At 32.0% G+C, this 21733-nt stretch overlaps 1 protein-coding gene across 1 annotated transcript in view; it reads left to right on the top strand.

Moving 5' to 3' along the window:
- The window catches only part of LOC133186981 (uncharacterized), a 36778-nt gene that overhangs the window by 14359 nt on the left and 686 nt on the right, over window positions 1-21733 (top strand). The window contains exons 9-21 of the mRNA XM_061322358.1: window positions 3152-3229; window positions 4546-4649; window positions 5700-5780; window positions 14444-14635; window positions 14842-14968; window positions 17787-17903; window positions 18024-18130; window positions 18250-18374; window positions 18532-18680; window positions 18959-19189; window positions 19666-19799; window positions 20045-20153; window positions 20471-20646. Of these exons, the coding sequence (XP_061178342.1) occupies window positions 3152-3229; window positions 4546-4649; window positions 5700-5780; window positions 14444-14635; window positions 14842-14968; window positions 17787-17903; window positions 18024-18130; window positions 18250-18374; window positions 18532-18680; window positions 18959-19189; window positions 19666-19799; window positions 20045-20153; window positions 20471-20646 (1730 nt within the window). The remainder of the gene's footprint in view (window positions 1-3151; window positions 3230-4545; window positions 4650-5699; window positions 5781-14443; window positions 14636-14841; window positions 14969-17786; window positions 17904-18023; window positions 18131-18249; window positions 18375-18531; window positions 18681-18958; window positions 19190-19665; window positions 19800-20044; window positions 20154-20470; window positions 20647-21733) is intronic.

Below are 21733 nucleotides of genomic sequence, written 5' to 3'. Positions count from 1 at the left end.
TATTTTGACAAATAAATCGATAATTTATATAAGTAATGTTTCAACGTTTCTATCGTCATCTTTACTTATTTATGTAGCAATTATTACCTGTGCATTGGGTAATGGATCCCAGTTGATTCAATACGCCAGAGTATGTTCTTCGTACAAACATATTCTAAATTGAGATAGACTTGCAACAAATAGGTTGATGATACAAGGATGTCTACAACCTTGTTAACATTTTGCAAAATTTTATGGTAATTCCTTGTTTGTAAATACAATCTGTCTTTAGGTCGAATGTTGACTGACTTCCTTTATCAAAATACTTAAAATCAAGTAAGTTTAGATCTTATGACATGGATATTTTTTTAAATACCAAACTGAATATGAGTTGAGTATATAGAGGATATTCAATGTTTTCTAGATGAATATGGAATTTATTTCACGAGTGGGACAGGATTTTTTGCTGTCACACGAGTGAAATAAATTCCATATTCATCTACAAAACATTGAATTTTCTGTTTATTACATTTTCTTTGATTTTCCTTTTGCCTCTGTCTTTTCTTAACACAGTGTCATAGCTAGGCTTGACGTCATAGTTGAGCGGTTGAGAAGTCATAGCTTAGCAGTTGTGAGATTGAAAACATTACATAGCATGCATTTTAGCAACACATTTGGGAAAGAAAATTGCAGTTTTAGCTCTATCAAGATGTTTAGTTACTATCTCTATCTTATGACAGGCCAGAAATTATTTTTCACTTACTTTGATATCCTTTCACACTGTGAGAGAATATCATTTTGATATCCTTTCACACTGTGAGAGAATATCACTTTTATTCAATAAATAAATCACAGTATTTCACTGTTGAAAACGTAATAAATCAATTTCTTCACTCTTCACTTTAATCTGAGGAAAACTCTTACGGTATTTCTAATTGAAATTTTCGTAAATTCCCACAAAAAGAAACCAAATAAATGAATAAATAAATAATTTATAAATAAATGAATAAATAAATTTAAAAGATAAAATAGATAAAAATTCAAATTACAGTACTAGTAACTATATAGTTGGAAGATTTTCAAACATACTGTGGATCCACATGTACTGTTGAAGCGTGACTTCGCCGGTTGACCCTTGCATCAACACATTTATACTCCATTTTAAAACAATAAAATAAATTTCAAATATTTCTTGTTTTTATTTATTTTTAGTGTTTGTTTATTGTATATACTATAATCAACATTGAATTTTCACCAGGCCCCGGGATCATGAAACACACGTGTGCACCTAGACTTAAGTAAAATTTTCGATTATCTGTAAGATGTTTATAAATGTATCAACTTAATCTTTAAATTTGCAGATAATAGCAATTTGGTGATGCAATATTTAAAAAAAAATATTTTTGTTTGGACAGTTTGACCTCTACAACATTTCACTTCATCATAAAAAATTTGACTTAAAATATTTCATGATCTTGGGGACAGAGGACGTAGACTAGAATGGAGAATTAATATTATGTCTCAATATTTTCCGAACAGCATTCCTAATTCCCCCTTCATTGATCTGTCCTTTTTTATCTAAATATTTCGATTATTTATGTATGCTGTTTTCCATTATTTCGTTTCAATGTAAATTAAAGATAAGAAATACTTAAGTAAAAAAGGTTTCTTTCATAAACCTTAAGGTGATAAAACAATGCAGTATTACCTGTTTGTTTATGCGTCATTAAGTTGCACTTTCAACTGAAATGAAATAAATGGGATAAGTTAATAGAGCATGACATTTATCAAACCCATTCTCAGTCAGGCGTTTAATACCCTGTACCAGTTAAGGATAGGGTACAGTGGTTTATTTTTTCATTATTTCTAATCATCAAGATCTGAACCATAAATTTATAAACAAAAATCAAAAGAGGTGAAATTTAAAGTCTACACCTAAAAACTTCGATTCTTTTAGATGTTTATAAACACAGTGTATAAATATTCAGAAAAGTAAAGAAATTAAAAAAAAATCCATTACATATTTACTTTTGATACGTTTACATTCTTTTCACAAAATTTATAATGAGTTAATGTCTTAAGCTTTTGTTGACTTCTTTAAATTACTGACACGGTTTTTCTGTCGAGCTCTTATATTGTTTTTACTTTATTTGATTCTTTTTTAGAACATTATTGAATAGATTTTATTTCTTTTAATTGAACGAAAGTTTAATTGAATCATATCCTTATATGTCAATGTTAAACTTGATATATTTTACAAAATTTGGCAAGAATAAATTCTAAACATATAGATAAAATGATATTTACCAGTTTTAAAACAGATCACTTCCTTATCAATTAAGTATTACGTTGAGATAATTATGCAAACATTGCTTATGTGAAACAATTTGACACATTCTATGATCAGAATCCGAATCAGTTCTGAAAAATTCAATTTATTTGTAAAACTACATGAAATATGTTAAAAAGTGTGTATTTGCTCCAGTACGATACTTGCAACTTGAAATCATTTATATAATTAATGCTGCCAGCAGTGCGGCAATATACTTTTATTACCATTACTCTTATACATCTTATACATCTTTATCATAAATAAAGATAAAGTCATTGTTTCTTTTAGCAATTTTTGTGTTATAGTATCTTTACTGTAAAATACCGTTTTCCAGTAAAATGTTGAACAGATTTATCGAAGAAGAAATTTTACATTTAATTTACCATAATTTTCACTTCTTCATTAACCTCAATGATATCGTAACGGCCAATAAACATTAAAAAAACCCATTCATAACGTCTATAGAAATTGGTAAAAAGGAACCAAAAAATATTATAAAAATTCAAAACTGTAAAAAACACAGCTCAAATTTTGTTTCTAAAAGTACAGGTCACCAACGATCCCCAAAAAACAGGATGGGATAAAATAACAAGTTAAACCCCTTGTACTCTAGTTTTACAAAATTTCAGGATTACGTATATTATCATGTACTTTATCGAAATCAATAAAATTTGATAATGCGTTGTAACTTAAAAATCAAAACAAGTCCGGCAATAAATCGTCTTTACCAGACTGAAGATGCCACGTGCATTGCACTGAGGCGTGTCGTAGACCCCTATAAAAGAGGAGGTCTGGGAAACCTCTAAAACTCAAAGTGAGTATTCTTTTGACTCAATTTAGCAATGCAGAAACTGGTTACTCTTGCCCTTGTTTGCTTTACCGGGGCCTTTGCTCTACCACTCAACAAGAACTCAACAGGTTTGCTGCCTATTGTGCATCTAACTATTTTATTCATTCATTTATTTTTAGGTTTAGATTTTTTTTATGTGTGTCATTCTTCTCCTGCTTTTCTTAATGTTTGAAGCAAAATCAATTGAAAAGCTTGATTTTGCCAATTAGTTGATTTTGTTTTAATGCTGATCATTCAGGCCAGTGCTGTCTGCGTGAAAATTTTGCTTCCCTTTGACTGTAACGAGTAAAATTTTTGGCCCGTTTTATTTTTGCTCCTATTTGACATTTTTGCAAATGAACGAATTCAAAGAGGCAAACTCAGCAGAGTTATTCCTTTTAACAAAACTTCGTCTGGGCGAATGTAGAATGAGGGAAATTATGTAATTATGTAAATTATGTAATTACAAAAAAATGTAAGTGTCATTGCGGAAAAGGGGGGATAACCATGTCAAATAAAACGTAAAACGAGACAGAATGTAGAGTTACGGAAGTTTAGCATAGGAATTTTGGCGTTTGAATTCTAAATATAAATACGATTGGTTTTGCACTCAATTGTTTATTAAACAGAGTGGCATAATAAATGTGAACTAAATTACTCCCTATGAATACCAAAATAATTATTCTTAAGAAAATGTAAATCATACTAAATACCCTGTACTGTACATTATAATTTAAAAAAAAAGAAGCTTGACCTAATTTTGAGAATGCTTTTGAGAGTGCTATTAACTTTGTTTGTATGTGCTAATTATGCTTTACTTTATTTGCTAATAATGTTGATTATTTGCTACTCATGGAATGATGATGCTTATGCTGTTAATTATTCGAGATTCTGAAAGCTGGTTTTTCTTATATTTTTGCGTATTTATTTTACTTAAAACCTGGATGAACGGTAGAAAAACCCCTGGGACTTCAAATTTTGTTTCCTTCTAAACGAGAATGTATGCGGATCGTTTTGCAAAATCTTAATTCAAATTCATAAAAGTTCCTCTTTTGTAGACTTCCATTTAAGCAAGTCCTTCATAATTGGGTTATATTGATGTATGCACAAAATGTCACTGTAAGATAGATGTCCTGATTAATTTTTCAACATGCAATGCAATTTTTTTGAATTGCAGTGGATTTGTAGCAATGTCTTTATAGCATTGTGTTTATCAGGAAAATGGTATATAGGTGTATTTGGTTTGGTTAACGTATATGCAATTTCTTTTTTTTTAATCATGAATATTTTTTTTCATTTACAATGAAAACTTGTATCTTATACATAAAATGCCCTGGACCCGAAAACGTAGTAGTATAATATCCTGATAAACTTTCATAATTCAAGCTTTTTATACTCCCTCTAGCTGGAAAACTAAAGAATTTTCAGACACCACGGAATTTTGTTTGGAATAGCTGGGAAGTGTTTAAGAAGTTGGGTATCTGGCATCCTGGATTGATGGATGAATGGGTAATTAATTTTACTGAACTTCATTTTAATGTTTTTAAGTCTTCGGTTTGAATTTGGCTTAATGTTACGTAGGATTCATCTTGATTATAGCTAGGGTGTGTTTTGAGCATATTTTATCGACAATTTGTCAAAAGGACTGGACAAAAAATGTTCCCAAAACTTAGTTAGTCTACAGGCTTAATTAATATTTACAATTCTAAATGAGTAGAAAAATATTTTGATGTGTTAGCAAGTTATCGTAATACCATTTCAACTTCCAAAGAATGGTTGAAAAGAGAGTATAGAAAAAGCATATGATTTGGGCTGGAAATCAAGGTTTCTGCACAATTCATTTCTCTATTCAAAGGTACAGTACTTTACTTCATGGTGAAACATTTCTTGATATTCTTGCATGCGTTCCACGCAGACACACAAGAAAAGTAAGTTAGGGAAATGCCACTTCATTTTTTCCTGACACGTACTTAACTATTAGTATTTCACACATTAAATCTTGTTGAATCATTGTTTCCCAGTATGTAATGTAAATAAAGTGTAGAATAATGGCAAAAATTTTACAATATTTAATTATTAAAAATAAATTTCTTTAACTTTAAATTAGAATAGATGCAAATCAAAGACAGCGAAGAATAACGGCGTCAATATTATATAATCTTGTTGAAATGAAATATGGAGATTACGAACAGTATTAAAGCTCAAAAGTCAATGCAAACAATACCAATCAAGAGCAGAGCAAACATGGACCTCTAAGGCATCAGAGGTGGATCAGATGCCATGGAGGAGTGAGCTACCTCTGCCGACCGGTAACACCCGCCGTGTGCTCCTTGTAATGATCAGGAAAAACGGAAAAATATATATCTTTTTATTTTGAATTAAAATAGATTCCACTTAAACGGAAATAAAAAAAAAATAGTTCTAAAATTTGTTCATATTGTAGAATGGAACTGCCTTCTGGCAGTTGGTTAAAATTAAATCAAACGTGTTTCAATATAAATTTAATGAAATTTAATATTATAACATTTTATATAATGTTTCCTAATACAATGTACACAGGACGAACAAGACCAGGACTCGCCGATAGCAGACCTCCTGCAGACAATGATTGTTTTTGATGCAAAGGGAATCCCTCACAAGGTATGATATTCTTTGTATTGTCTCTTCATTGTATACTGCAACAAAATATCACAAAGAAGACAGAATTTTCCTACTTTTGATGGGTTCAATCCAAGGTACCACCAAAAAAGGCTGAAATATTGCTGACTCGGCGAAAGATAACAACAATCAATCAATCAAGTCGAAGTGAAATGATACTCATTCTCTAGTTTAAGATATCCAAGTATTGTAAAAAAAAAAAATGCCATTCTAAAATAATTTTTCTTAACTTCGTAGTCAATGTTCTGGCTCAAAGAGAAATAAATGACCTGAAATTTTGTATTGAATTTTAAATTACTTGATGTGATTAAATTTGTAGCCAAAGGGAATTAAACCAAGTAGAAAATCCTCTGTCAAGATTACAAAGCTAGATCGACACCCTCAACCACAGGTAAATTACTCAGTATAAAACACGAAATAACGATTTTCATTTCAAGCCTCTCAATGATTTTCTAATTACAAAAATTTACAGTGCATTGAAAGTGCGAAATATTTCAAAATAGAACATAAATAGCCGATTACAATGAAATGGTCTTTAAAAATTGCAAATTATCTATATACAGTTAAAAAAACAACGATAAAATTTTGATCTTTCTGAAAATTTTAATTGCAGAAATCTAAGAAGAAAAGGGTATGTTATTTGTTTTTGTATTTATTTTCTCATTGAGATCAATGAATTATAGATATTAAGTTAAGTCTACAATACATGACACTGATGTTTAGAGATCTTTACAGATGAAGAGAAACTTCAAGACAACTGCACACCTTTGGGAGAACAAAATAATCCCGTATACTATACAAAGTGGATGTGAGTTTTTTTTTAAAATACCTATTGTTTAGGTTGTACTACATCGTGCAGACATTCTTCAACTATTGCATTTCAAGTTTTTGTCAATATAATGTTACTTTTATTATAATTAGCATCTGAGTTCGAAACACTTCTTAAAATTGATATGCAATTTGAAAATCATAGTTATACATTCAAAAATAACAAAAAAAATACCACAAAGGGATTTTTTTCCTGAGATAATTTAGTTTGAAATCGAAAACTCTTTTCTTTAGTTTCTGGTCAGATGAACCAGGGAATACAGGAGGGGATCCAGGAATTTGATGATCTGACCTGCTTGCAGTTTGTCCCAAACGCTCAGAAACCAAGTCTTCCACACAACACATACCTGAAATTTGTAAACGGGTAAAGAAAACTTTCGGTGATGTTCATGAATATCAAAACATATGACCAAAAGATTTTTTTTTTTTGCCATTTTAAGGTGTTCTCTATTTTTAAAGTAATGAAAATGCACAGAAATTTGCTTGACACTTGAACACATTTAAAAAGAAAAAAAGTCTTTCAATCATGCAGATGGTATTTTCAGTATCAATAATATTCAGATAGAGGATTTTTTTTTAATTTAACTTTAATATTTCGTTTTACTAAGAATTTTCATCTGTATAAATGCTGTTTTCATGTATTACATATATCGGAAAGAAAGTAAAAGGATGAATGCATCAGGTATTCTATTAATCAATGCCAATGAACATGTATTTGTTTTACTTGAAAAAATATAGACAGGGATGCGCTTCTTACGTGGGACGTACTAATATGCTTGAACAGCACGTCACTCTTCAGGATCCTCAGTGTTCTCAGGTATGTTACGTTTTCAAAGTGTTCTAAAAAAATCAGCATGAACGAAGACGATGAACTTGTTTTAACGTTCCTTTGAGAATTTTTCACTCATATTGAGAGGCCACTACTTGCCGGTAGAAGGCTACAGATTTACACCTGTACTAGGCACTTACGGGCTTTAGGCAGGGAGGGGTCTTTTTTGTGCCAGTATCTACTGCGACATGGGACCTCGGTTTATACGGTCTCAGACCGGTCCTAAACTTATTTGAGAAGTCAACAAACTAAAGTTGACAGAGTTGTACATTATAACAGTAAAAATTTGCACTTGTTTATCATCAAACACCTGTGAACGCACTTGCCTTTAAAATGAAATTGATTTTTAGGTCACCTGAGTCACTCAGGTGACCAATTGCTATCTGTTTTCGTCCGTCGTCGTGCGTCGTGTGTTAACATTTGAACATTTTCAGCGTCTTCTCTGAAACCGCTGAACCAATTTCAGCCAATTTTAGCATATGGCATCTATGTGTGAAGGGGAACAAAATTTGGGAATATCATGGTCCCTGCTCCCCTGGGGCCTGAGGGGTGGGGCTAAAACCACCAAAATTCATACAATCTTTAAAAATCTTCTTCTTTACTCCTGGACATCAAGCAGTCAAACTGTTGGCATGATTGTAATAAGCATTGAGCCCTCTACCAGAACTGTGAAATTCATGGCCCCAGGGTCAGGGGTTCTGGTGCTAGGGTGAAGCTACATATATATAGTTCATAAAGTGAAGGTGCATTATTTCTTTGAAAATCTTCTTCTCCACTCCTGGGTATTATTGAAACAAATTAAATACATAGTTATGATAAGCAAGAGTGACTCTACCAGAATTGTGAAATTCATAGCCCAGGGTCAGGGGTTCTGGTGCTAAGGGGGGGGGGGGCTATATAGATCATATAGTGAAAGTGCATTATTTCTTTGAAAATCTTCTTCTCTCCTCCAGGGTATTATTGAAACAAATTAAATATATGACTGCCGTCATGAGAAAAGGGCCCTTAAGGTCAAAATTTCACAAATTGACTTTTTGGTATTTTTTGATAGCCTGACTCTTTCTGATTGCAAAAATACATAACTTTTATAAATATCTCCCTTTTTCTATATTTTATGAGCATTTTATTAAGGCGCCTCAAAATAACGTTGACGTTACTCACTGAAAACGTAATGACGTCGCGTGCGTCAAATTCAGTTTCCAAACATTCTTAAAATTATTTAAATAACTTTAATCGTTTTGACACAAATAAACTTGAAAAAAATTGATTTCTTCTTCCAAGATTCTAGTATGTAATTATTCCTAAGGAAAGTCGACTTTATTCATACTATTTTAGAGACAGATTTAGTGATATCGTAAAGGAGGGGGGTGGGGTGGTCAAGACAGGATCTAGGAATGGTTTGTATTCATTTGAAAAAATAATATTTGTACAATTCCACTATTTTAGCACAAGATATTCTTTTTATATTTAATACTATAGCCAAATTTATACAATATATAAAACAATTTTAAATTAAAAACCTTAAAAGAAAAACGTCACAGGTGTCTAATAGAGAAAGGATAGATTCAACCCAAGGAAGGGCAACGCGCGTAACGCGGGACATCAGCACATCGATCCCGATATATAAAAAATATATTTTTGGTTTAATATAAGGAGGCATCCCCCCCTCCCCTTCGACACACACACTATATCAATGTGATGTTAACCGACTTTTAAAGTTAAATTTGAATAAAAAAGAAAAACCTCGGCCCTGTCTGTTTGTACATAATCAGCAACTTTTTCTGCATTACTGCATGAGTAGAAGCTAGGCTCGTCTAGTATGGACTAATTTCTATATTCAGCTAAACAATTTGTAGTCGACCTAAGCAGTGATTAGTCCGTTGCAATGTAGCAGCGATCTTCGAATGACTTTAAACACCTGAAAATCTACCTTATACGTGACTGAATCATGCGTAGCACGGATTCAACCTATTCACCCGTAAACAAAATGAACAACTAATTGATCTTCTATACCGATAGACCTTCTCTGCATACATAACAAACACACGTGTTTTCCCGTAACTTTTATAAATATTCGTCAACTTCTTTAAAGTTTTTAAAGTAAATCATGCTTAATAAAAAAGCGGTTGTAAATGCTTTGTTTTTTTTGGGGGGGGGGGTGGGGGGGTGGGGTGGGGGGGGGGCTTTGCACCTATGCTTGCTTTCGACGCTACTACTGTATCGCTTGGACACATCAATCGTTCATCATTTCTTATAAGGGTCGCTTATGTAATGATTCAATGTCGATACGATTTGGAAATTTGCTATCATATTGCCAGATACTAATTACTCAGTATCACCTGCTGGACATGCAAAGATAGCTGGCAGACACGTGTCATATTTTAAGCTTATCATTTGAAACATTTGAAACATTTTATTCACTTTTTGGCCTCACATGAGGCATAAAAGTACAAAAAGAAATAAATCAACAATGAAAAGGTAACAAATGAACAAAGGATTAACATATATTCAATATTAATTTAGAGGTATTGGAAGGAATTTCAAGAGTGAAATAAAGACATTACAATCTTCCAAAATTTAGCCAAGCCAATTAAGGTAAATTTATCATCACTGTTGAACAGGTTAGCAAAACTATTGATATTTTTTACTTTGTAAACTTTTTCAGGTATCAATGCTCAATTCTAAAAAAAATTTAATTCCTTGTACCATTGCGCTCGATCTGAAATAATAACCTCTCTGGATTTTTGGAATTGATAAAATCTCGTCAGATAATAATCACTCACAATGCATGTGTAAACGATTGTCTGGTTTCCAACTCAGATTTACGGAAAGTTCTGTAAAAAATAACATTGTATAGTTTGATCAAAGAGAGGGTTGTACTGCTCTTGACTCTTTTTAATATATGTACACTTAACGGAGTTGGATTTTTCTAGGCAAAATAAAATAGAGTTGCTTTACAATTTTGACGAAATCTATTTGAAATTAAAACTGAATATCTCTCAAGACTTAAATATATTTTTACGCAGTTAAGGTCATCTATTCATCTTAATCAAAGGTTTTTTTTTTTTTTTTTTTTTTTTTTTCAAAATTATATTTTTTTTTTATTAAAAGCAGAAAGGTATGTGTATTTGTTTAATCATTCCTTTAAAGTCAAGTACAGTTATAAACTTCGGCCTCATGGTCCATGGAATAAAACCCGGGGTAAATCCCCGTACACCCTTGATTGAACCTGGATAACTAATAGTATCCCGGCATCAACGGAACTTTCAGAAAAATTAGAGATATCCGGGTTATCGAGATGAGACTTGACGTCCAAGATTTAAACGCGAAACGTGACTAATTCATTATATACATGACTTCAATAGTCAGTAAAAAAAAAATGCTTCCTTTCATATTTCACGGTCATCAAAATTTTACATGAGCCTCCGGTTTTTTTTGGGTTTTTTTTTTTTTTTTTTGTCGCTCGAAACATCACCATTGCTTTCTTTTCCATCTTTCTCAAAATGTAGATGTTTTGATTGTCTTTGTTGTCTTACAGTTGGTGTTTATGTCGTTGATGATCAGAACATTTTTATTACATTATAATATGACATTCATAACCACTTGTTGGTAGTACTTTTTTCCTCTATCAGTGATTTATACTCAAAACATGTCGCCATATCAACATTTACCAGAAGTTCGTAGTTTCGTAATCTATCGTTTAATCTGTTTTTTCTTCTTCTGTTTCATACATATTTTCATGCATAATGTCACGTTCGATATAATTATTAGTTTCTTCAACGTTGAGTATAATGCTCATGGAAAAGCCCACATTAAATGTATTTTGATAAAATTCCTAAATCAAGCGCAATTTAACTTCAAGCCAGCTTTCATCGGAATAATTTAAGAAAATTGATAAAGTAATTGTTATCAGAGAGTACTTTTTTTTTATACATTTATTTGATCATTTCATTATTTTTTTTTAATTATATTTTTAGCAAAATTTTCGGGGCACCGTTTTCTCCATTTTTTTCCGAAGCATATTCTTTTGTTGCTAATTTTGTATAGATTTTTTTATATAACATTTATACAATCCACCTCTTTTCATTTTTTGTAGTTCATGAAGGTTCGAATCTCCCATGTTACAAGTATCTATATCCAAAACAAGATGTTCTCTTTTTTTAGTTTGAACTTTTACCGGTTGTCTTTTTATTCGTCGATTTATTTATTTTTTTTATTTTTATTTTTGTTTGTTTGTCAATAATCTCTCTCTCTCTCTCCCCCCCCCCCCCCACACACACACATCGACGCTTCACCCTTCTCTGGTCTAATTGTGCATATCAATATGATTAACTATATGGATTAAAATTTAAATAAAGACTTTTAAATGAAGGAATTTTTAAATTAAGAAGCACTAATAAAGTACGCGTATATGTGCATTGATCTCTATTTCTCTCTCTCTCCCTCTTTGGACAAAAATATTTACGTGCATGTAGAATACCTTTTAATAATAAGTCTAATTCACATGAGTCAAATTTATGTATTTGAAAATTGCTCAGAAAACAAATAAATAGTATTTTGAGTCATGCATAGTATATAGACATCGCTATAAATCGCTGTATTGAACAATGTGTTCAATGTCGTGTTTAGATTAATTATGCGATATCAAGTAAAATGCTTAATAATAAACAGAATTATGAATAAATACATGTACTTAATAGTAATAATATTATCTATTACAAATTTCAGCATCAATTTTCATATATATTTTTTTTTTCCATTTCACCTGGAAATCCAATTTTATTTCTTGTTCACGAAACACTGTCGACAAAAATTACGTTCGTGTTCACAACACTGCGACTTTGACGTCGTTTTCTGAGCATTGTGACGTCAAAAGATAAGGGCCCTTTTCTCATGACGGCAGTCATATAGTTATGATAAGCAAGAGAGACTCTACCAAAATTGTGAAATTCATGGCCCCAGGGTCAGGGGCTCTGGTGCTAAGGTGGGGCTATATAGATCATATAGTGAAAGTGTATTATTTCTTTGAAAATATTCTTCTCTACTCCTGAGTATTATTTAAACAAATTATATACATAGTTATGATAAGCAAGGATGATTCTTCCAGAATAGTGAATTTCATGACCCCTGGATCAGGGGTTCTGACGTTAGGGCCGGGCTCTATTTATTATATAGTGAAAATGCATTAATGCTTTAAAAATCTTCTTCTCTGCTCTTGGGTATTTTTGAAACAATATAAGTACATTGTTATGATAAGCAAAGATGCCTCTTCCAAAATTGTGAAATTCATTGTCCCAGGGACAGGGGTTCTAGTTCTAGGTTGGGGTTAGATCCTATAGTAAAGGTGAATTTTTTTTCTTTGAAAATCTTCATCTCTGCCCCTGGGTACTATTTAACCAAACTAAGTACATTGCTATGATACGCAAGGATGCCTCTTCCAAAATTGTGAATTTCATTACCCCAGGGACAGGGGTTCTGGTTCTAGGTTGGGGCTAGATCCTATAGTAAAGGTGAATTTTTTTTTCTTTGAAAATCTTCATCTCTGCCCCTGGGTACTATTTAACCAAACTAAGTACATTGCTATGATAAGCAAAGGATGCCTCTTCCAAAATTGTGAATTTCATTGTCCCAGGGACAGGGGTTCTAGTGAAAAGGATGGGGGGAGCTCTATTGATTATATAGTGAAAAAGCAAAATTTCATTGAAAATATTCTTTTCAGCTTCTGGTTAAAAAGCAATGAAGCTAAGTATATAGATATGATGAGCAAGAGTGCTTCTTCCAGAGTAGTGAATTGCATGACCCTGGGTCAGATGTGCTGGTGTAAGGGTGGGGCTCTTGATAATATAGTGAAAATGCATTAATTCTATTAAATAATCCTGTTTGCTCCTAAGTGTTAAGCAGATAAACAAAGTGATTACTTATGATGAGCAAACATCTGATCCTAGGGTGAGAGACTCTAGTGTTTCTTGGTGTGGAGGGGGGGGGGGGGGCTCTATTGATAATATAGTGAATCTATAGTAAAAATGCATTATTTCTTTAAATATTTTCTCTGCACTTGGGCATATCAGAGGCAAAAAGATTAAAAGTTTAATAAGGAAGGGTATATTTACCAGATTTTTGAACATCTGGACCATTTGGTCAAGTGTTCTGGTCCTGGCCAGGGCTCTATTAATTTGTATTCTACTGAGAGGAGTTATTCCCCTATGCCGTTTACTTTTGATAATTAATCACTGTAAACAATGTACTTGAAAGGTTGATAGAATAAGAGAATTATGCAAGATATTTTATTGTATAATACAAAAAGTATTTTCATAGTTTTAATGATCAGGTAGACTTGTAAGTAATAGATAAATAAAAATGGAACAAAAATAACTTGTCTTTTTAAATGTTCATCAAAGACCAAGAGAGGCCAATGTAAGAGATTTCAACAAGAAATTAAAATAGTACAGAAGCACTGATAGTTTTTTTATATACTGTATAGTGAAAGTGATAAATGGGGACCAGATTAGAACCTTAATTATTTTGTTGATCCTGATCACCCTATTTTTCTTGCTTTTGGGCAACAAAGCTTCACCTTTCAGTTCATTTTATACTCTGTGGATCCTCTAAATTGTTGTAATATACTCAGGTGACCGTTAAGCCCCTTGGGCCTCTTGTTAATGATAGCATTTATGTGCAAAACACAATAAGGCCTCGAACGTGTCAAGCTTAAAACACTCGAAATATTTTAGTAAATGCAGAGAGCAGAAAAGCTTATTGAGATTTGGCGAGAAAATGACCATGGTGCTACAAATAAGAAAGTGAAAAATTAAATCTTATTTACATATGTATCAAAAGTTACCTTGATATTTCATATACATTATTGTATACTAGCATCTTTTACTTTTGTTTTTAATTACTTCCTGTCATAGTTTTTATTGCATTTAGCTGTTTCTTTGTTTTACCTATAGAGAATATAACCTAAATATTTCTTCTTTTTTTAATTCAGACAAAAACTGTGATTCATGAACTGATGCACGCCATAGGTCAAATGCACGAGCAGCAGAGAACAGATCGAGATCAGTATATTGATATACTGTTCAATAACATTCCTCAAAATGGCCGCCACAACTTTGATATCAGCGATACATTTGACAGAACACCATACGATGTGGAGTCCATTATGCAATACCCATTAACGGTTGATATATATATATATATATATATATATATATATATATATATATATATATATATATATATATATATATATATATATATATATATATATATATATATATATATATCTTTAATATTTAGTGTATTTTTCAAGAAAACATTAAGTACACTTAAAATTCAATCTGTTTTTAGGAATAACGAAGTATGAGCTAAAGCTGTATTTTTCAGTCATTTTCCCAAAATGGCGGCAAAACTATGCAACTAAAAGACACCAGATTAGAAGTATTGATTGACACTGCAAAAACATTTACCCACAATGATATAAAGGAGATAACAATCGCTTATCAGTGTACAGGTACGTATTAATATAATGTATACTTAAGATATGTCACTCGTAAGCTTATTAAGAACCTCTTTTATCAAATTTCTAAATAACAATTTAATCTTAAGAAAATATCTGAATAAAAAATGAAAGGTGCACAATATTCAATTAAGAAAAAAAACTGCGTACAAAATCTATAAGAAATATGATTTATTGGGGGGGGGGGGTTCTAGAAGGAAGGATACTTTGAAAATTCTCAAAATATACACAGTTGTTACATTTGATATCTTCAAGGTGAATCTTTGGCCCTAAATATTTATGTTTATAGAAATATTTGCGTTATTATACGCTAGGAACAACCAATGTAAGTTTCAAGTAATATTTTAAGAATAAATTTTATTCAACATACTTTGTAAAAAGTATAAATAAATAAATAAATAAATAAATAAATAAATAAATAATAATAATAAAATTTTAAAAAAGGACGATATATCAACAAGTTAAGATAAAATTTGCATTTGCTTTTTTTTCGCCTGAAAATCTCATGTTTTGGATAATATCTCAACATTTCCAACACTGGGCACAACTTTTTAGCTCACCTGATCCAAAGGCTCAAGTGAACTTTTCTGATCGAAATTTGTCCGTTGTCTGTCGTCGTCTATGTCGTCATTGTAAATTTTTCACATTTTCAATATCTTCTCCAGAACCGCTTTTCCCATCTCAACCAAATTTACCACAAAGCATCATCTGGGAATGAAAGGAATTCAACTTTGTTCAAATGAAGGACCAGGCCCTCTTTCACAGGGATTTTATTAATAACTAGTGAAAATTTAATGGCATCTTTCAAAAATCTTCTCACAAACTAATATGAAAGAAGAGATGAAAATTATTTCATAGTTTCATTACAAAGGGTAGACGTAAGTTTGTTGAAATCAGGATTCCTGGGGTAGGGTGGGGTCACAATGGGCGATCATAGTTTTACATATGAATATACAGGAACAATCTTTAAAAATCTTCTCATGAACAACCGGGAATGTAGACTTGAATCTTAAGTAAAAGCTTCATTACATAGTGCAGATTCTAATTTCAAATCATAACCAACTGGGAGGATGGGGCCACGATGGAAGATCATCAAAGTTTTACATGGGAATAAATAAGAAAAAAATCTTTAAAAATCTTGTTCTCAAGAACAGCAAAGGCGTGATTAGTCTTATTAATCTGGAAGCACTTTCCGGTAATGTAGGTTCAATTTGTTCAAATCATAACCTCCGGAGGTAGGGTGAGGCCACAGTAGGCGATCAAACTTAGTTTTTTTTATAGGAATATATAGAAAACTGTCTTTACTCGAGAAAAGCAAAGGTTTGATAAGTTCAAAAAAATACAATGCAATCAAAGTTTTACATAGGAATATATAGGAAAAATCTTTCAAATCTTCTTAAAATCAGCAAAGGCATGATAAGTCATATTAATATGGAAGCATCCATAAAAAAGTAGATTAAAATTTGTTCAAATCATGATCCACGGGGATAGGGTCGGGCCACAGTGAACGATCAAATTTTACATACAAAATATTTGAATCGATCTTTAAAAATCTTCTCTTCAAGAACATCAAAGGCATGATTAGTCATGTTGATATTTAATCATCCTCAGGTAATATAAATTCAGGCTTGTTCAAAACATTACCCCTGGGGTTAGGTAGGGACCACAATAAGCGATCAAAGGTCTACAAAGGAATATATAGTGAATAAATCTTTTGATGAAGAACAGCAGGGCCATATAATGACTCAGTTAGGAAGTCATGGCACATAGACCTCTTGTTATAACATTTTATGAAACTGCCCGACACCTTCAACAGATCAGCTCTCAGTTCATAAAAAAGACGGATATATGGAAATATTTTATTGTCTTCTAGATTTTTGATCAAACATGATATTGTATTAGCGCAAAAAAGGTCACACGATAATTTTCTGCATTTTTTCAATAACAAATATTATTCAATCCATTTTGCACTAAATAAGACTGTATTACATCTGGTAAAATGTGAATGAGGTTCAAGTGAAATTGATTAACCTTAGAGTTACATGTACTTAGTGTAAAAATATGAAGTTATTGTGTTATGCTCAATAAGATGCAGATAGACCCCCTATTTTCTTTGCTATTTTGGGTTAGATATATGTGGCCTTCAATTTAACATTTACATATATCGACGACATTTTATCAATTAACAATGTTCATTTTCATTCCTACGTTGATTCTATATATATCCCTTTAAACTCAAAATAAAAGATACCACAGAGTGTGACACACCTATCTCATATTTGGATATTTTACTAGAAAAGATGTTAATGGTAACTTAAGAAGAAAACTTTGATGACTTTAACTTCCCTTATTTATGTAGCAATATACATTATCACCTGCAAATGGAATGACTCCCAGTTGAATCAAGAGCATGCTCTATGTACGAACAACTTCTAAAACGGGGCAAGCTATTGACAAATAAATTGATAAAACAAGAGTATCAACAGTCTCGTTTAAAGCCAACATTTCGCAGACTTTGTGGTTGATAAATGACCTTGTCAGCAAATACAATCTATCATTAAGTCGATTGTTGACTAATGTTTTACATGCAAATTGTTAGGCCATTATTTTTTTTATGATTTATGTACCGATTTTTCCATTTGCTTGATCATGACAATGAGCAAACGGCGGGTGTGACCCGTCGACAGGGGATGCTTACTCTTCCATGGCACCTGATCCCACCTCTGATGTTTTTAGAGGTCCGCGTGTGCTCTACTTCAAATTTGTATTGTTTCAATGGACATTTGATATTGATTAATGTTTGTTATCACAGAATCCTGTCAGAATCTTCCAGACTGTCAGAATGAAGGGTTTGTGGCTCACACCTGCCAGTGTCTGTGTCCCTCTGAACTTACAGGAGCCACCTGTGAACAAGTTATTACCGATACAGGTAAGTGTCAAAAATGATTCCAGTAATCATTCAAAAATATTTTTAAGTACAAATATTGTCAGACATTATAAGCAAACTTTGAAATAATTAAGCATTACAAAAAAGGTTGTTATTGTTAAGGATGTGGAGGTGTTATTAATTTGAGTTCCGGACAAAGCCAGTTCATTGAATCTCCTGGTTACCCTAACGCAGTTAGCAACGACAAAGAGTGTGTCTGGTTGGTCAGAGTAAGTCAAAATATTTTACAGAACTGTAGTCTGCAAAATATTTGAACATAAAAATTTGCAATTTTGGTTTCTTCAAGCCACATAATATCAAAATCTGCAATAATTTTTTTTCTCGTCAGGGGCCAAGTGGATCCAATATCAGACTTAGAATAGACGAACTGCAACTAGCGATGAATAATTTTGATTCCAAGTGTTATCATTGGCTGGAGATTAGGTACAATATGATTGGTCAAAGTGGAATCAGGTATGACGAAACTCCTTTTTTTTCTAAACACTTAACAGAAACATCACAATTTGTGAATTAGTTTAATATGAATATTTGAAAATTTACCATAGAAATTAAGGGGATTTAAAGCAATTTAAATCCTTACTAGTTTAATTTTTTGTTGTTGCTTTTTTAGGCAGTGTAATACAGCCAACAATCAAACCTACACAACGACAAACGATGGAGAGAGTAACCTGATGCTTCTTAAGTTTGACAGTCGATTTAATAAAAACACTCAAACTTCACAAGGTCAAAGATTCAAGCTGAATGTTAAAGCTGAAGGTGGTAAGTTCAATTTGATGTATAAATACAACGTTTTAAATTGAAAATATTTCACAAGCTTTGTTTTTGTAATTAAAAAGTAACAAATATATGCATTTTTTAAAGAAATTTGAACCAAAAAATCATTTTAACTTGATTTAAAGGCTGAGGGCTGTACTAAAAATGAATTTGTGACAAATTATCTTTTTTAAACACTTGCTTAAACAACTGAAATTCAGGTCAATAATGTGTTAAAAATAATTACCAAATATTATTTTTGAAATGATTGGTATATTTTGCAGGATCTTCCTCAAACCCATGCGATCCTAATCCCTGTCTGAATTCCGGAACTTGCACCGTAGTTGGCTCAACGTTTGACTGTTCATGCACAACAGGCTGGACAGGTACAACCTGCGACGTTCCCGTTCTCAGTTGTCAACCAAATCCGTGTCAAAATGGCGGCACATGTGCTATAATTGGTAACAGTGTATCATGTGACTGTCCCCCGGGATGGATCGGGCCTAACTGTGAAAGTAAGTATTTATCTTTACAAAAATACATGACGGACAGCGTGTTAAAACTTGTGATTATTAAATGGTTTATCAAAAGTATAGGGATACTTGCAATTCTTATGTCATTTTTATAATACTTTTCATTATTTTTTATAAACATAAAAATGTATATAAAAAACGTCAGTCCCGTATAATAAGATGAAATAATTCATAGGTACAATAAACCAGTATGTGGGTTTTAATATGGACACTATTTATTCTTTGGCTATACACGTGTAGAGGTCTTTATAATTTTTCCTTCCATCGACTCATAACTACTATCTTATTATAAGGAGTAAAAACATATATACATGAAATTTCTGATGAAACTGCTATAGTAAAGCCGAATATTGAGACAATGTAATCGCGATCGGATGATAATATATATGTTTATTTCATCAGATCATTAATTTCATACTTTCAGTAATGAAATACATATAATTCAATCTCAACTTTAGCCTCATCTGTTGCAACCACCACAACGACGACGACCACCACCACAGTTTCACCACCCACTGGTACCAGCAGGCTGTGTAACTTTGAAACATCTAATTGCTGGATGGAGAAGTTTGGCGATCTTTTCTCAGTACAGGTACTTATGTATACCTCTTTAGATTCTGGTTTCTAAGAATTAACGCCCTTACTTACGATTAAAATTTTCTTTACACGCGAACAAAAAGATTGTTATATAATAACTGTGTCCAATTTGCAAAAATTGGATCTTAAGTAAATTTTAAGTCCATCCAAATCATATAAAATAATATCATTTTAAATCTATTCATAGCATAACTTCTTATTGTTTTTAACCTTTAGAAAATCTAAATAATATCCACACAGGTATCGTCTAGCATGGAACCATACGCCGGGTTTCTCAATACTGCAAGGTATGGGTATCTTCTACCTGGATCTTCATTTATACTGGAATCTCCATCAGGAACCCTCAGTAGTAAGCCTTTATAAATTTATATGTCATCTCATCGTATGTAATGATAAAAAAAGAATTAACAATAGTATCTCTGTCTTGCTCAATAGAAGAGGAAACAAAAAGAAACACCAAAAGAAATTCCCGATTTTTGAGAGATATAAAGACGTGTGATAAATTATTTCATAACCGGAATTCTTTTACTTATTGTTTGTTTTCATGCCCCAGAGAAGGAAATAAATAATAAAATTATTGAAATAATACATGGCCCGCTATCAACTTTCAATAAGACTTTCCTCCGAACGAACTTATAAGGAATTCTTATTTAACGTTATTTGTAGATGGACAGTTCTGCCTCAGTTTCGGATTTTACATTAACGGCTATTATCCCTCCATGAGTGTGTATCTTCGAAACATGTATCAACAAATGCAGGGTCTATGGTTTTATAATCAATCTACTTACGGTAACTGGTATTCAGTAGAGATCCCATTCTATGGACCCTCCTCCGATCATATTGTAAGTAAACAATCTCTAGTGCGTGTCTGTATAAGACGGTGATGACATGCATTTTGTAAAAAAAAATTCTTAAAAGAGCACAGAAAGATAAAAATGGTTAAGTTTACAGTCAAATTATTTTCATATCCACAACTTCTGATTATGTAGCGTTTCTATGTTTAAATATTGTGCCATACAAATTCATGTTTATCTATTATGATTTTATGAAAGAAAAAAATATGATCATATGAAAAAAGTGAAGGTAACGAGCAGTGATCTATCAAAAAGAAAAAAACCCAAAACAAAACAAAATAAAAAACAAAAAAACTTCAAACAACACAAATCTGAGAACAGGGCATAAAACACCGAACCCTGGATATTCAAAAGGTTGGACCAGTAAACATTTTCTGTTGACCAGTCATACCTACAATGAACAATATACATATATTTTGATCAGGTAGATGAAATATAGAGTCAAATTAAGTATACAAACATAGGCCTAACAATTCTGATGAAATATGTCAGTCAAAATACGACCCAATGATAGGATATATTAGCTAACAAGGTCATTATAACGACCATAGAATGTACGAAATGCCGATTTTAAACAAGGTTTCTTGAAATCATTGTAACATCATCTTATCTGTCCTTAGTCAACCTCGGTTTAAAATTTGAGCATGCTCTTGAGTATCAAATAAGTTGAGAGACATACATTGTAAATACCATATGCAGGTACGAAATGCTACTGCATAAAAATGGAACGCCGACAATAGAAAATTCGAAGTCATCTCGTTTGTCGTTTTGCTGTTAATTGACATTTATCGCCTATAGTCAGTAAAACATCCAAACAGATGTAGCAGAATCTTTGGTGCCTTTTATTTACAGTGGAGATTACTGGGATATATAATCCACATATGAATGAAAGTAAATATTGTTAATTGATAAAAAGTCGTTGATATATCTGAATGTCGAGTTGAGGGCCACAAAAATGTTTTCTTCTTCTCACGTAGAAATTATTTAATACATTCTGCTTCATAGAAATATAAAAACAAGCGGCTAATAATGGAGCACAATAAGTCAAATAGTTCATAAGAACGGCATCAGGCAT

Source organism: Saccostrea echinata, unplaced genomic scaffold (genome assembly GCF_033153115.1).
Source record: "Saccostrea echinata isolate AGI-Se365-2 ecotype Australia unplaced genomic scaffold, CSIRO_AGI_Sech_v1 ptg000014l, whole genome shotgun sequence".
Taxonomy (NCBI): domain Eukaryota; kingdom Metazoa; phylum Mollusca; class Bivalvia; order Ostreida; family Ostreidae; genus Saccostrea; species Saccostrea echinata.
Note: the sequence above shows the minus strand (reverse complement) of the source record. Positions and strands in the feature narration are given on the sequence as shown.